At 40.4% G+C, this 17,382-nt stretch overlaps 1 protein-coding gene across 7 annotated transcripts in view; it reads left to right on the plus strand.

Moving 5' to 3' along the window:
* The window catches only part of LOC124048775 (protein FAM222A-like), a 36,203-nt gene that overhangs the window by 5,513 nt on the left and 13,308 nt on the right, over positions 1-17,382 (plus strand). Inside the window, exon 1 of one of the 7 annotated variants that reach the window (XM_046369846.1) lies at positions 1,821-2,210. The exons of 2 other annotated variants lie outside the window; for them this stretch is intronic. Coding sequence is in view for 1 of the 5 variants with exons in the window: in XM_046369842.1 (XP_046225798.1) it covers positions 2,715-2,779 (65 nt within the window). In the remaining 4 variants the exon portion in view is untranslated. Of the gene's footprint in view, positions 1-1,820; positions 2,211-2,696; positions 2,780-2,830; positions 3,173-11,063; positions 11,312-17,382 lie in introns of those variants that run through there. 4 more of the 7 variants (XM_046369842.1, XM_046369847.1, XM_046369845.1 and 1 more) reach the window with 4 other exon arrangements.

Consider the following 17,382-nt stretch of genomic DNA (forward strand, 5'->3'; position numbering starts at 1 on the left):
TTGGGTTTCCACTCCCAGCAGGTGAGACTGGCAGTCAGTGGGCGGATCATAGACGCAAAGCATCTGTAGATCAAAACGGATAGTTATTGCTCTGACGTTGTGTGTATGTTTTAACCCGAGCTAGCTTTTGAACAGTGCTCATTACAATGACTTGGGATTTTCTTTGTTTGTCAAAGCTTCATCTGTCAGAAAGCTGGAGTACCCGCAGCATAATATGAATGTTTTTGTAAGGCATGGACCATTTCTCAAGTTGATTCATTGCAAACAAACATCTGTTATGGCTGTAGTTGTTGGGCTGTGGTCTGATAGCTTAAGGTGTGTTTTGATTAGATCCAGGCATCTTGTCAGTGCCCTCAGTGAGCAGTCCTCTCTCTCTCTCTGCCCATTTGTCAGCCCACCCACACCCATTAAAACCTGTCAGACACTGTTCAGGGTAAAAGAGCATGCTTTATGGGAAGCACAAAGTCTAACATGTCATACAGAGGAACTGTATTTTGTCGTGAAAGCATTCATTCCAAATTCAAGGCCATCCAATGTGGTAGTCCACAGTTAATAAACATTTATTTTATTTTACATTATGATGACATTTACATGCAGAGCACACAGCGGGCATATCAACGTAAATATTGTTGTTGGTTATTAATAGAGGCAGACTAAATAATGATCTCTGATGCAGCCAATACAAAGTGTCAGTGGTGTGGGACGGGAAGCCCAGGAATGGGGCATTTTGTTGACGAACATCTGTATGGACAACAGACGGGAGAGATCTGTCTGTGCACTCTGCCTCACTAACTGTGTGTGTGTGTGTGTGTGTGTGTGTGTGTGTGTGTGTGTGTGTGTGTGTGTGTGTGTGTGTGTGTGTGTGTGTGTGTGTGTGTGTGTGTGTGTGTGTGTGTGTGTGTGTGTGTGTGTGTGTGTGTATATATCACACACACACACTAGAAGTCAAGGTTGGCCAATGTTCCCCAGGGTTATCCAGTCGGTGTGTGGGATGAGGATAAGATAAGGCCCTGTTTACTTTTCATGCTCCCTCGGCTATTGCCAGGCTCCATGCCCAAAGCACGAGCAGTGATTTTACCTTGGCACCTGTGCAAGGACAGGGTTGAGGGAGCCCAAGGCTCTGTACCAAGGCTCCCTACTGTGAGAACCGTTAATGATGCCCTGACAGAACTGAACGAGTTCATGGGATTTATGATTAGCCTACATGGGCTGTATGTTCAGGTTACCTACTCCCCCCATGTTGACAATGTGTCTGTGGTAAAATATATTTTTTTCTTTCATTCTAGTAGAGAATTTTATTTTTGGTTTGCAATTTTAGTTATTTATTTAGTTATTTATTTGCTTTTGCATGTACTTGGCCAAGGTCTAAAGAAACGTTTAACTGAATTTGAATACTCTACTGAGTCTAGGCTTCTCATACCCTCCTGCTCTCAAAATGCATCTGCCAGATGTCTCTCGAGGGATATTCATATCGACCCATTGTATTTATTTTCCATACATTTTCGAGCAAGTGCATGCTTTGTATAGAAATAACAATCCTCCAAACCCTGCTTAACACCGTTGTAATACCTTTTTATAGAAGCTAATCTCAATGGAAATGAGGCTCATTGTTGTCGGCCTCAGGCCTTGTGCTCATTGTGTGGAGCAGAGCTGTTCTGGGTTGTTTGGATGTCCTGCAATTCAACCTTGTTTTCTTTTTTTGTTAAAAAAAATGGCGCATAAGAGGAAGAAAATCTGTCTCTCTCAAACCATGTTCTGATACCAATTATGGAAACTATTATAGAATTTAAACAGGATGGCTCTTATCGGCTAATCCGGGAGTAATAGATTCCATTAAAAATGCATGAGGGGGTGCAGAGATGAAACCGGCAGCTGCAGTAGCAGTGCTGTCTGTCAGTCTGTTTTAGACTCTGACCAGACTGCTTGCCCTGTCTCCCTGGCTCCATCGCTTTGGCAAGATCCTGCGTCCATTTAGAGGAGGCCTTTGAGAGTCACTAGATAGTCTTTAAGTGTGACTGCAAGCTATCAGTCTGGCATTGCAGGTCATTGATGGAACTTGTTAATACTTTAGGGCTCACTTTTGGCATGGATTATTCACAAAACCTCCTGCATTTTCAGTGCTTTTAAAGCAGTCATTTTATACCCATTTTTACTGTCATCCCCAAACAGAACCCGTGGTTTTGCAGGTCTTTGTGACCACATCACTAATGGTAAGTCTTATCCAATGTTTTTTTTTACCAGTGTACTGTAACACCGTTGTTGCAGGGTGCGTACATTTCAGGTTATAAAGAGCCTGTAGGTGGCTGACCGCTCTTTGCAAGGTTATAACTCTGCTATTCAGGGTGATGACGCTGTAAGGAGGCCACTCAGTGTAGAGACATAAAAAAGTTAAATTAGGTCAACGTTACTGTATGAAGTTTGTACCTCCTGTGTCTGTGTTTGCATTTGGACCTGTCAGGGATTTCACAGTGGTTAGGGAAGGAAGGACGTTAGCGAAGCACTCAAATGAATCCAACTAGAGAGTGAAAAGGGCTCTCAGCCTAAAACCTTTTTTCATGATAATCTAATTATTAACTGAGGATTCTAAGAACTGCAAAGACAAGCTGAGGGGATTGGGCGAGGAATGGGGTGGAGGGGTTGAGGGAGGGGGGTTAGCGAGTTTGTGTTTTTTTTTGTCTGTGCGTTTTAGTATTGAAAGGAAGGGTTACAGGGCAATGTTACTCTGCTCCAGTCAAGGCCCTGGAGGCCGTTCAGAGGAGAGAAGCGTCTGGAAGGTCAGGTAGATCACAGCCTTTTTATCTGCTTAATTTCCATGTAAAAGGACCCATGAGCACCAACGTGAAGTTCATAAGAGGATATCAAATTGGGTGTCAAGTGAAGGCTGTCTATATTTTAAGGAAATTATACATAGATACATTTTTCAACCATTTTCCATCTTAAAAATAAGGCAATGGCTTTAATTTCTAGTCAAACAGATAGGAAAGGGGATCTTAGAAAACATCTACCATGAAAAAGTCTTAGAAGATAGAAGGGTTGGCTGGAAACGTCATGAAAGATGATGTGCGCCCATCGATGGGGCGGAAGCTGTGATTTGTTATGATTCTGAATGGTCAGATTGCTAGCAACAATGACAGGAAGCTGCCACGTGGGGAATCGTAGGTGGCTCATTTCAGTAAGTTTTTATTATGTTATTGATACCATGTCTTGTTTTTAAGGTGTTTTGACTGATTTCATGTCCATGCCAATATGGCAAAAATACGCTAGCTAGTTAACAACAGCAACGATGTATTTGATAGACAAGTGCTCGTTTTGCAAATGTATTTGGAGACTAAATATAATATACATGTCGGCAACAATCTAAGCCAACCCTGTCTGTTTTGCCCCATAGTTGCACACGTGTCGGTTTTGTTTCTAAACAACCAATCAATCTATTAGAAATACATCAAAACACAATAATGTTGAAGCGACGACCCCTGCCAACCAGGGTGACTGTTAGGAAAATGTGACACCTGACAACGTGACAGAGAATATTTAAATTGACTGGCTATTTGAGACATTTTCTGGACCCATATGCATTGGGTTCATAAGAAATTAGTGCGTCTACCCCCGGTGCTCAGAATGACAGAAATCACATGTCGATTCTGGTAATGCATCTGAACAGAACATGCAACTCATGTAATGAAGCAGCCAATAAAACGTCCTTTTCAAACATTTGCCAAAATGCAATTCGCGGGAAAACTAAGAAAAGGGGGGGATCTAAAGATGCAACAACTAGGATAGGATGTTAATATGACTAGGATAGGTTGTTAATATGACTAGGATAGGTTGTTAATATGACTAGGATAGGTTGTTAATATGACTAGGATAGGATGTTAATATGACTAGGATAGGTTGTTAATATGACTAGGATGACTAGGATAGGTTGTTAATATGACTAGGATAGGATGTATGTTAGGTTGTTATGACTAGGATAGGATGTTAATATGACTGTTAATATGACTAGGATAGGTTGTTAATATGACTAGGATAGGTTGTTAATATGACTAGGATAGGATGTTATGACTAGGATAGGATGTTAATATGACTAGGATAGGATGTTAATATGACTAGGATAGGTTGTTAATATGACTAGGATAGGTTGTTAATATGACTAGGATAGGATGTTAATATGACTAGGATAGGATGTTAATATGACTAGGATAGGTTGTTAATATGACTAGGATAGGATGTTAATATGACTAGGATAGGTTGTTAATATGACTAGGATAGGTTGTTAATATGACTAGGATAGGTTGTTAATATGACTAGGATAGGTTGTTAATATGACTAGGATAGGATGTTAATATGACTAGGATAGGTTGTTAATATGACTAGGATAGGTTGTTAATATGACTAGGATAGGTTGTTAATATGACTAGGATAGGTTGTTAATATGACTAGGATAGGTTGTTAATATGATAGGACTAGGATAGGTTGTTAATATGACTAGGATAGGTTGTTAATATGACTAGGATAGGTTGTTAATATGACTAGGATAGGTTGTTAATATGACTAGGATAGGTTGTTAATATGGATAGGTTGTTAATATGACTAGGATAGGATAGGTTGTTAATATGACTAGGTTGGATAGGTTGTTAATATGACTAGGATAGGTTGTTAATATGACTAGGATAGGTTGTTAATATGACTAGGATAGGTTGTTAATATGACTAGGATAGGTTGTTAATATGACTAGGATAGGTTGTTAATATGACTAGGATAGGTTGTTAATATGACTAGGATAGGTTGTTAATATGACTAGGATAGGATAGGAGGTTGTTAATATGACTAGGATAGGTTGTTAATATGACTAGGATAGGTTGTTAATATGACTAGGATAGGTTGTTAATATGACTAGGATAGGTTGATAGGATAGGTTGTTAATATGACTAGGATAGGTTGTTAATATGACTAGGATAGGTTGTTAATATGACTAGGATAGGTTGTTAATATGACTAGGATAGGATGTTAATATGACTAGGATAGGTTGTTAATATGACTAGGATAGGTTGTTAATATGACTAGGATAGGTTGTTAATATGACTAGGATTGGCTTCTTGACATCTAAATAAAGTTGACATGAAAACCAATAGAACAGGAGAGAAATGGCATAGCGGTGGGTCCAATAGTGGAGTAAATGGGGGGGTTGGGGGGAATACATTTGCCCAAATTATATAATTACTCCTTGATACAGAAATAAATGAAATCATTCAAAATACTTCACCGAAAGCATGGATTAGCACAGAGGAATTGAGGATCATTAGATTCTTTAAAAATAGCTGTGGATTGTTTCAAATCGCAAACTCGTATGCGTATTTGGGAAGCCCGCAATTTGGGCTGCATGTGTGGCAATAGGCCTAGCTGATTATTGAGTTGTGAATGTACGTGAAAAGCATCAAATATCTGTGAGTATAATTTCAAATTTTGACAAAGAGGAGTGTGTATGGCGACGATATAGGTCAGTCTCTCTCCAGAATGGCTCAGCTGTCTCCTGCCAATCATTTCGCTTTCATTGTGTGAATTGTTTGCCCTTTTATTTTTTAAATAAATTCCCCATAATATAAACTCAGCAAAAAAATAAACATCCTCTCGCTGTCAACAGCGTTTATTTTCAGCAAACTTAACATGTGTAAATATTTGTATTAACATAACAAGATTCAACAACTGAGACAAACTGAACAAGTTCCACAGACATGTGACTAACAGAAATGGAATAATGTGTCCCTGAACAAAGGAGGGGGGGATTGAAAAATCTAAATTAACAGTCAGTATCTGTAGTCAGTATCTGTGGCCACCAGCTGCATTAAGTGCAGCAGTGCATTTCCTACTCATGGACTGCACCAGATTTGCCCGTTCTTGCTGTGAGACACACCGCCCCAGACCATGACGGACCCTGCACCTCCAAATCGATCCCGTTCCAGAGTACCGGCCTTAACGCTCATTCCTTCGACGATAAACGCAAATCCGACCATCACCCCTGGTGAGACAAAACCGCAACTCATCAGTGAAGAGCACTCTTTTCCAGTCCTGGGAGTCCTGGCTGGTCCAGTGACGGTGGGTTTGTGCGCATAGACGACGTTGCCGGTGATGTCTGGTGAGGACCTGCCTTACAACAGGCCTACATGCCCTCAGTCCATCCTCTCTCAGCCTATTGCGAACAGTCTGAGCACTGATGGAAGCAATGTGTGTTCCTGGTGTAACTCGGGCAGTTGTTGCCATCCTGTACCTGTCCCGCAGGTGTGAAGTTCGGATGTATAGATCCTCTGCAGGTGTTGTTACACGTGGTCTGTCACTGCGAGGACGATCAGCTGTCTTTCCTGTCTCCCTGTCTCCCTGTAGCACTGTCTTAGGCATCTCACAGTACGGACATTGCAATTCATTGCCCTGGCCACATATGCAGTCCTCATGCCTCCATGCAGCATGCCTAAGGCACGTTCACGCAGATGAGCAGGGATCCCGGGCATCTTTCTTTTGCTGTTTTTCAGAGTCAGTAGAAAGGCCTCTTTAGTGTCCTAAGTTTTCGTAATTGTGTTCTTAATTGCCTACCGTCTGTAAGCTGTAGTGTCTTAATGACCGTTCCACAGGTGCATGTTCATTAATTGTTAATGGTTCATTGAACAAGCATGGGAAACAGTGTTTAAACCCTTTACATTGAAGATCTGTGAATTTATTTGGATTTTTACGAATGATCTTTGAACGACAGGATCCTGAAAAGGGGCCGTTTCTTTTTCTTTTTTTGCTGAGTTTGTCACAAGTAGTAAATCTACCGTTAATCCCTGTCATTTGGTTGCATTAATTTCTGTTAATACATGTAATTACAGTCATTTACAATTCTCATTCTGAGTCAACGTTGTTTGCAGAGTTCACAACCTGCTGCACTTCTGCCAGTTTTGGTTTATTTCATAAACATAATTTATGATATTTTTCATTTTTTTTCGTTGTCTTTTGTTTTGAGTACACCATGTGAGGAGTGATCAATGAGCATGTCTGGTTTCTCTGTCCTGTCAATGTTGAGGGAGCGCACGCGCCTGAGGATGCATAGAAGTACCTGTCCTGCTTGGAAATGTAGTAAAGTGTTTTTTTTAACATCCATTGCAAATGATAATATATTAAAACGATAGTTCCTCACAGTAAGCTATTTGAAAAAATCTTTCTAGCAATCTCCCTCTTGATAATCACCAATCCTCAGTGTGAAAGAGCAATGGCAGTTATGGGCCAATGCAGATGTAGACTTTTGGCAATGAGTTCCATGACCCCGTTTTCTCTAGCCACCAATGGATCTCTGTGTGTCAATGTGCATATGGCAAAGTCACATTAGTTGACTTTTAACTTTTACATTTGATCATTTTAATTCAATGATTTTTGAGAAATTTAAATGATTATGATTGAAATAACTGTTCCATGAAAATGCGCATATGAAAATCATAACTGGCACGCAGAATGGTAGAAAGGGTAGGATAAAGCTTCCCCAAACTTGAAACTCATGCGCTGCCTATGAAGTGTTTTTAAATCAATTGCCTCCATGTTTCCATGGTCATATTTTGCCAATAGGCTACATTAAAGCAAGGTAAGACATGCAGAATAATATTAAATAAAACATTCAAACATGCATACTGCCTCCAGCTCACATTGTAAAGTGGACCGATAAGCCTGACGGTCAAATGTATTTACATCAATCAATGAAAATAATTATATTGCAATGGGATTTTTTTCTCCTGGTCATTTTGGCCAGGAACAGTTTCATTGACGGCTAACGAAAACCCTGCTGCCAACTAATATCAGCACTTTTATATATTTCGTTTTGGATACTTTTTTTGCCTTCTGTACGTTTTAAGAAGCATTGCCTTGTGCCTTGTAATTCCATGACCAAGAAATCCATGTATCTTAAGATATTTTCAAATGTTTCTCCTTCATGAGGAGACAGGATAATGAATGTTCACAGAAGTAAGTAAAGGTAGACCTGCCAATTACTTATTATTTTTACTGATTTCAATGTTTGTTTCTGCATTATTAAGTGATTAAAATGTGTACTTCTATTACCAAATCAGTAACATAATTACGGACAAAACAGTAATGGAATTAATACAATTGAATTGGCTACAATGGGGAAATCATAGTATTCGCAGTTGGGTCACCTGCTACTGTCCTACCTTCCACTGGCATTCTGTTATGCCATGTTCAGTTCATAACTGATTTCTTTCTGTTGTATGGTCGTCAAAGCGAGAGTGTGAAAACCATCTGGACAACTCCTCCCTCTCTCCAGTTAATGTTAACTCTCCTGGCTCTTGCTGATACCTACCCATGAGCCCCCCCCCCCCCCCCTGGCTCTTGCTGATACCTACCCATGAGCCCCCCCCCCGGCTTTGATTTCCATGTCCACAGACGTAATATTTTTTTTACCATTCCGGACCGGCCTTGATTTCTCGTCAGACATTGATTTTTGGTCTGGATCGGCCTTGAGTAAGCATAGGCCTCCATGATTGGTGACCGGACCAAATCTGAACCAATCATAGACGTCTATGTTTTACATGCTTGGACAGTACTGTACGTGAAGCACAGTAGAGTAGAGTACATTTTGTTACATTACGGCCTTGTTCTAAAATATATATATTTTTTAAAATCCTCATCAATCTCCATACAATACTCCATAATGACAATGACAAAATATATACAAATACATTATTTACGTAAGTATTCAGACCCTTTGCTATGAGACTGGAAATTGAGCTCCGGTGCATCCTGTTTCCATTGATCATTCTTGAGATGTTTCCACAACTTGATTGGAGTCCATCTGTGGTAAATTCAATTGATTGGACATGATTTGGAAAGGCACACACCAGTCTATAGAAGGTCCCACAGTTGACAGTGCATGTCAGAGCAAAAACCTAGCCATGAGGTTGAAGGAATTGTATGTAGGGGATTGTGTCGAGGCACAGATCTGGGGAAGAGTACCAAAACAATTCTGCAGCATTGAAGGTCCCCAAGAACACAGTGGCCTCCATCATTCTTAAATGGAAGAAGCTTGGAACCACCAAGACTCTTCCTAGAGCTGGCCGCCCGGCTTGACTGAGCAATCGGGGGAGAAGGGCATTGGTCAGGGAGGTGATCAAGAACCCGATGGTCACTCTCTTAAAGTGCTCCAGAGTTGCTCTGTGAAGATGGGAGAACCTTCCAGAAACACGACCATCTCTGCAGCACTCCACCAATGAGGCCTTTATGGTAGAGTGGCCAGATGGAAGCCACTCTTTAGTAAAAGGCATATGAGAGTCCACTTGGAGTTTGCCTAAAGGACTTTTAGACCATGAGGAACAATATTATTAGCCTGGTTCCTCTCTAGGTTTCTTCCTAGGTTTTGACCTTTTCTAGGGAGTTTTTCCTAGCCACAGTGCTTCTACACCTGCATTGCTTGCTGTTTGGGGTTTTAGGCTGGGTTTCTGTACAGCACTTTGAGATATCAGCTGATGTACGAAGGGCTATATAAATACATTTGATTTGATTTTTGATTTGATTCTCTTGCAAAGCCCCCTCGGCTAAACCCTACCCTAACCCAGACGATGCTGGGCCAATTGTGCGCCGCCCTCTGGGTCTCCCGATCACTGCCGGTTGTGATACAGCCCGGGATTGAACTTGGGTCTATCGTGATGCCTACTAGCACTGTGAATCAATGCCTTAGACGCGGGAGACTGAGTGGCTTCAGGACAAGTCACTGAATGTACTTGAGTGGCCAAGCCGGAGCCCAGTATTGAACCCAATCTTACATCTCTGGAGAGACCTGAAAATAGCTGTGCAGCGACGCTCCCCATCCAACCTGACAAAGCTTGAGATGATCTGCATAAAAGAATGGGAGAAACTCTCCAAATACAGATGTGCCAAGCTTCCAGCATCATACCCAAGAAGACTCTAGGCTGTAATCGCTGCAAAAGGTGTTTCAACAAAGTAAAGGGTCTGAATACTAATACAAATGTGATGGTTTCTTTTAAAATTTTTAATAAATCTTATTTTTGCTTTGTCATTCTGGGGTATTTTGTGTAGATTTTTTACCTTTTATTTAACTAGGCAAGTCAGTTAGGAACAAATTCTTACTTTCAATGACTGCCTAGGAACAGTGCCTGTTCAGGGGCAGAACGACAGATTTGTACCTTGTCAGCTCGGGGGTTTGAACTTGCAACCTTCCGGTTACTAGTCCAACGCTCTAACCAGGCTACCCTGTAGCTGTAACACAGTGTGGGGGAAAAAGTCAAGGGGTGTGATTACTGTTTTAAGGCACTGTACATAGATTTGGACTGGTTGGTCCTGACTAACAAATTTGATTTTGTTTGGGGAAGGAACTAATTAGAATAATAGCCAGTATGTAAAATAATACATATGTATGCAAATTATGATCTTGCATATTTCTAACTTTGTGTACCTATTCAGCAAACATCACCATGAAGAGAATGGCATTTATATACATAATTCTACATTTCTGTGTAGTACAGATCAGGGACCCATGATATATAATTCTGCACCAAATTCCGTTACCGTAATTCTGTTACCGAGTGTAAATCCACTTCACTTACTGTAGTTCAATAACCAACATTTTTTTTCAAACTCAAGGTGTCATGTCATAGCTGACACCCCGTTCTTTCCGAAGACATATTTGAATATTTAAATTCGGAGCAGATATTTAATAGCTTTGGGAAAACGTGAACGCATTAAAGAAACTGAGGGAGATTTTACCGTAATTCTGCCATAAACGTTGCATCTACGCAGTTCTTTTAGTGAATATGTTTTGTGTAAATTGTTCAAAGTAGTCCTTGTGCATGGAGTTGTATGGTTTGTTAACCTTGGAATCAAATTTTTTTTTTGGCATATTTTAAAGTAAAAAAATCTGAATGGCCTTTCACACTTTCGGAGGTTGTTTATTCAACACGTTCTTGTTTGAGAGAGAATCTATCCTGCACGACGTTTCATAAATTGTTTCCATTAATTGTCAAAACCATAGTCTTCGACACTCCAAGGTTAATCCGTATGAGATCATACATCAGTATTCTTCTTCCAGTGTCAATGCACAGCCAGCTTTCTTACTGCAACAGAGTAGGTGCTGGCACCTCAAATGATCTACTGCTTGAGTTCCTGCACCTATTTAGGGCGCTTTCACGTATCCTTTCATGATCCTGGAGCATTTGGTACCCTGATCTGGTCAATAAAGAATGTGTGAAATGCAAACGAACTCTGCCTGAAACTAATCCTGGACCTGCGGGAGTAGCGGATCCAACACCCAGAGTACAAGGTATTGTGACACGGCAGTGTGAGTGGCGTGGAACCTTTTTTGCCTGTTGTAAACATGCTAGCTCGCTAACGTAATGTTATCTTGCTAACCGCAACCTGAAACGATTTTAAGGTCTTGTGAAAGCAAAACTTATTCTGTAGAATTCTCACGAACACTTCCGGAAGCCGAACCAGGGTGCTGAATTTCACATGTGAAAACACCCTAAAGAACATTAGGTCAAAGCCATTGTTGAGTTCCTGCACCCAAATAAACAATACCGGCCCTTTTTTTCAGTACAAGTCAAGCGCTGACCTCCTCCCATAGGGGTGTTTCACAAATGACAGCCAGCCACCAAGTCAACCCACTCTTCATCAGTCGCTAACTGACTCTCATACTGTTGCTGTTGATGGATGCAAAAATCAGGGAGGAAGCTAAGGAGGATACTCTCTTCTGCCAAGTTCCTGGATAAACAGCCATGGCTTGATCCGAAAGGACAATTGTCTGGTGTTTAGATAAGCAAACTCATTTTGAGGAATATACCTGGCTCATAATTCTAACTGATGTGTTTACTGTCTGTCAAACAAACTATTAGGCTACGTCACTTTGACTGTGTGATTCTGAAAACTGAAAATATTTTTGCCTGGTGTAAGACCTTTTCAGTCTGACAAATGATTTCAGTAAATCTAAGGCAAACTTTCTAGATAAGAGAGATCAGGTTTATGTGCCTTATCAATTGCTCTCTCGAGGGTAGGCTACTCTGAAGGATAGACTACATGTCCTTGGGGGACCATCTGGATCCAGTAAGAATATAAGAGGATCACTTTTAGACCTCTGTTCATTTAAACCATGACAGCCATCTAGCTCCCCATCACTACCCTTCTCCCTCTCAAAGTGACCTTGTTATCTCCCAATAAACAATCCTCTTTCTTCCCGAGCCCAGGACAAAAGGCAATAACTTGTCAAATGAGACATTTTATTTTCCAATGCCATTCCCGCAGACCCCCCCCCAAAAGCCCTTAGCCCATCACTGATGGAGCGGCCAATTTGTCTGCCAAAACGTCCTTATCAGGGGAAACCTTGGGAGACAAAAGATGGAGTGCAGAGCCAGGGGTCTTATCAATGTGGCATACCCTCAGCGGACCTGCATCACGCCTGATAACGCCTCTTATCGCAGCCACTGGTGTCACCCCAAAGTGCCAAGGATTTACTGTCCTTGCCACTCAAACTTTGTCCCCTTTTTTTTTTTTATTTTATTATTATTTATTTATTATCCATCACTGTGGAGACCTTGCAGACAAAAATAATAGGGAGCATAAAGCTCCCAGGCGATTGGTTGGCAGAAGAAGAGGAGGAGCTGAGTAGATCTATGGGACTAAGCTGAGGTTTTTAGGTCAAATCAGGAGCTGAGGTACATATTAGCTGGTGTTAAACTGCATGGTTCATTTGAGAAAAATCTGGTCAGCACTCAGCAGTTTTTAGAGGTTTTGTGAATGTCGGCAATGCTAACAAGAAAAAAAAATAAAGCAGGTGGGGAATTGGATAGATGACCATGCTTGAAATCCCAATTGGGTCATTGTCATAAGGCTTGAGTAGAGCTGTGTCGATCATTGTACCTTGACAGTTGTCTTCTTGCTGGCAGATGGCTGCCTGATTGACAGTTAGCAGAGACTTCAGATATCTTGTGTTTTAGTTACAGTTTTAACAATGTGAGCTGTTGAGTTTCATGTATTTGTATTTTTTGAATGCATGCTCATCTAAAGTAAGGAGAACTGATGGGGATATCACTGAGCGAGTAGGAGCTGGAAAAAAGGTCTGACGGGCAATGGAAGGAGCCCTTTATCTCAATGGCGCTGGTACTCTCTGAACTCACTTTTTCATCTGTCTGTACTCTGTCCTTTTTTAAAGGCAGTCTAATTGAGAATGCAAAAGTACTTTTAGAGCCCTAAAATAACTGTTTTTATTTTACTTTCACATTTTGATGGGACGAAAACAACATTCTGCCAGTTATGCATGCCATTTCCTTTTTCTAGCTTCCTTTTTAATTTAGCTTAAATAAAGCAGCGGCCTCTCTCTGTGAATAATGCCTGCCTTGATGCATTTTTAATCGGGAGGAAATTGGGAGAGTAATGGCAGTTATTCTGATACCCGTCTCATTTTTCAAAACAGTAAAGTAGTGGAGGCATTTCCCTGGAGATTTCTCTTTCTCTGTGCCTTTTCTCCTCAACCCTCTTTTGACAAATGCGTGGTAATGGAAGGGTTGTTGTGAAATTGGTATTCTTTTCAAAATGGAGTCTGACCATAGAGAGGCTTTTAGCTTGTCAGCTGTGTGTGATCAGATGAGAGAGCGAGAGAAAGAGGCTGTGCTGGGTGGTTTGAAGTGGGGCTGTCACATTGTGAGAGGAGAGGCAGGTGGGGGAGGAGAGGACGAAAGGGGTGAGAGAGTTGGGGGGGTGGGGGGGGGGTCTCTTCAGGCACCTGACTAGAATGAAAGCCACTCTGTTCCTCCTTTCTTTTGGGGTGGAGGTAATCATGTTTCTGTAGCCAGTCACTGAGCTCTCTATCCTGTGGCTGACTGACTTAAGCTGGCCTGTGGACATTGAGGGAGAAATGAAAACAAGCCAAAGAATTGTAAAAGAAAAGAGGAAGACCGGGAGAATAAGGAAATGAAGCCGCTCTGAGACAGCTGTGTGCAAGACATTCACTTGAATTGAAACTTCAGGGGTGCTGTTTTTTGGATAGAAGTAAAAGATTTGCTGACCATACAGTACCATTTAGATGTTGTTGCCGGTATATAGGCCTATGCACCTATCTATAGAGAGTAGGATATAGTACTCTGCTTAAGTCTAGTATTAAAATGATAACTATAATCAAAGATACTGGGGTAAAATATTTCTTAATCAAACGCAAACACACCTACACTCCCCTTCCATATGTATTTAGACAATTAAGCTAAAATTGTGAATTTGGCTTATATATTTGAGCATTTTTGGATTTGATCAAATATTTCACCTTTTTATTTGAAGGTATTTTCATGTGTATCTGTTTTACCATTTTAGAAATGATAGCACTTAATTCAACTAGTCCCCACCCCATGTGAAGAAGTCAGAAGTATTTGGACAAATTCACTATTAGTGCATCAAAGTAGTTAAAAGTTCAGTATTTGGTCCCATATTCCTTGCACACAATGACCCTCAAGCTTGTGTGGCGAGAATCTCGTTGGATGCATTTGCAGTTATGTTTTTGCCCAATAGTAACTGAATGGTGAATGAAGACTGGGAGTAAGTTTCTTTCTAAGTGAGTAGATAAGATGTTTCTGAACACTTCTAAGTTAATCCTGATAATGCCGTGATTGAGGGAAAAAAATTGGGACTGAATGAATCATGAATATTTATGAGTGAGATGCTGTTTAGAGGCTAGACCTCTCACATTGACCAATAACAGGGGAGGTTAGCGTTTCTTTGTGGGTATGATCACTGTGCCTCTGTAACCATCTCATCATTAGTCACAATTTTTATTCATGATTATCTATAATCATGGTAGCATCCACATAGATGTAGAAGTGTTCAGAACATCTTTCTTACTTACAATAAAAAATGACTACAAAAAGGCACAATCCAGAACAAACCGCCAAAATGCATCTAACACATTTGTAGTTACAAGCTTGATGTAGTCATTGAGTGCAAGGAATATGAGACAAAATACAAACATTTTTGACTACTTTAATACACTAAGTAAATTTGTCCAAGCACTTAAGCTTTATTCCCCCCCCCACTCCATTTGAAGAATTCGTAAGTGCTTTCATTTCCAAATGGTAAAACCGATATGTAAGAAAGTTCCCTCAACATTCTGTACCGTTGCCTAATATGGAACATTCTATCTCAAATTCTGGGGCATAGAGCCAAATATATATATTTTTTGCTTCTGTAGTGCCTTCAGAAAGTATTCATACCACTTGACTTATTACACATTTTGCTGTTGCAGCCTGAATTCAAAATTGATTTAGAATTTTCTCATCCCATAATGACATTTAAAACATGTTTTTAGACATTTTTGCAAATGTATTGAAAAATAAATACAGATATCTAATTTACATAAGTATTCACACCCCTGAGTCAATACTTTGTAGAAGCACCTTTGACGGCGATTAGTCTTTTGGGGTAAATCTTTGCACACCTGGATTGTACAATACTTGGCAATTATTATTTTGAAAATTCTTCAAGTTCTATCAAATTGATTTGTTGACTTTATTTTTAAAATTAAACTAGGCAAGTCAGTTAAGAACCAATTCTTATTTACAATGACGGCCTACCAGGGAACAGTGGGTTAACTGCCTTGTTCAGGGGCAGAACAACAGATTTTTACCATGTCAGCTCGGGGATTCGATCCAACAACCTTTCTGTTACTGGTCCTACGCTCTATCCACTATGCTAGCTAGTGCTAGATGACAATTTTCAGGTCTTGGCATAGATTTAAGTAGATTTAAGTCAAAACCGTAACTAGGCCACTCAGGAACATTCAATATCATCTTGGTTTAGCGACTCCAGTGTAGATTTGGCCTTGTGTTTTAGGTTATATTCTGGCTGAAAGTTGAATTTGTCTCCCAGTGTCTGTTGGAAAGCTGACCGAACCAGCTTTTCTTCTAGGATTTTGCCTGTGCTTATGGCTGTGTTACAGTTTTATTTACATTTTTTACAAAAAAAACTCTCTAGTCCTTGCTGATGATAAGAATACTAATAGCATGATGCAGCCACCACCATTCCTGAAAATATGAAGTGGTACTCGGTGATGTGCTGGATTTGTCCCAAACAGTGCTTTGTATTTAGGACAAAAATGAACTTTCTTTGCCACATTTTCTACAGTTTTGTTTAAGTGCCTTGTTGCAAACAATGTGTTTTGGAATATTTGTCTTTTCACTCTGTCATTTAGGTGAGTATTGTGGAGTAACTACAATGTTGTTGATCCATCCTCAGTTTTCTGAAATCACAGCCATTCGACTCTGTACCTGTTTTAAAATCACCATTGTCCTCATGGTGAAATCCCTAAGCAGTTTCCTTCCCCTCCGGCAACTGAGTTAAGAAAGGACGCCTGTATCTTTGAGGTGACTGGGTGTATTGATTCACCATCCACAGTATAATGAATAACTTCACAATGCTCAAAGGGATATTCAGTGTCAGCTTTTTTATTTGTCCTCATCCTCACTTGTCTTTGGTTAAATCTGTGCTTGAAATTCACTACTCGATTTGAGGGACCTTACAATTATTTGTATGTGTGGGATACAGTCACTCAAAAATCATTTAACCACTATTAATGAACACAAAATGAGTCCATACAACTAATTATGCACTTTGTGAAGCACATTTTTACTCCTGAACTTATTTAGGCTTGCCATAACAAAGGGCTTGAGTACTTAAACCATTTCATTTTTTTTTTTTCATTTCTAAAATGTTCTACAAACAAAATTCCACTTTGACATTATGGGGTATTGTGTGTAGATCATGGGCACTCTCAATGTAATACATTTGAAGTTTGGGCTGTAGGCTAACACAACAAAATGTGGGAAAAGTAAAAGGGTTTGAATACTTTCTGAATGCACTGTACATATGGAGGGGAGTGTATCGTTGTGTGCCGAAGCCATTTGTGCGAGAGGGCTGCTTTTGGCTTTTCACTCCTGATCTATATCAGCATCAATTCATAGAGACATTCTAGACTTCCTGAACTCCGGGCCAGTGACTTGGTAAAGGATACAGCCGACAGCAACAACAGGCCTTGTAAATTGCGCTGTGTTATTTGCAACAGAGTAAGATGGAGAGCAGAAAATACCCATCATAGCATCTGAGCAGAGTGGGGGAAGTTGGCTTGATGTTAAGTGATATTACATTCTTAGATGTGTAGCCTCTGTAGTTCAAAGGGGGGGGGGGGGTTGCTGAGTTAGAATATGGTGTTACAGACCCGAGTGGGAACATTTTTTTTAAAATTTAGGGCTTAAAAGGAAAGAGAGTGAGCACGGGAAACTCCTGAGGGGCAAAACATCCATCAGCATGGTAGCAGTTTGCTTTCAGGGCTTTGACTTAAGATTAGATAAAAGGTTTTGC

This window comes from Oncorhynchus gorbuscha, linkage group LG11, assembly GCF_021184085.1.
Source record: "Oncorhynchus gorbuscha isolate QuinsamMale2020 ecotype Even-year linkage group LG11, OgorEven_v1.0, whole genome shotgun sequence".
NCBI classification, from domain to species: domain Eukaryota; kingdom Metazoa; phylum Chordata; class Actinopteri; order Salmoniformes; family Salmonidae; genus Oncorhynchus; species Oncorhynchus gorbuscha.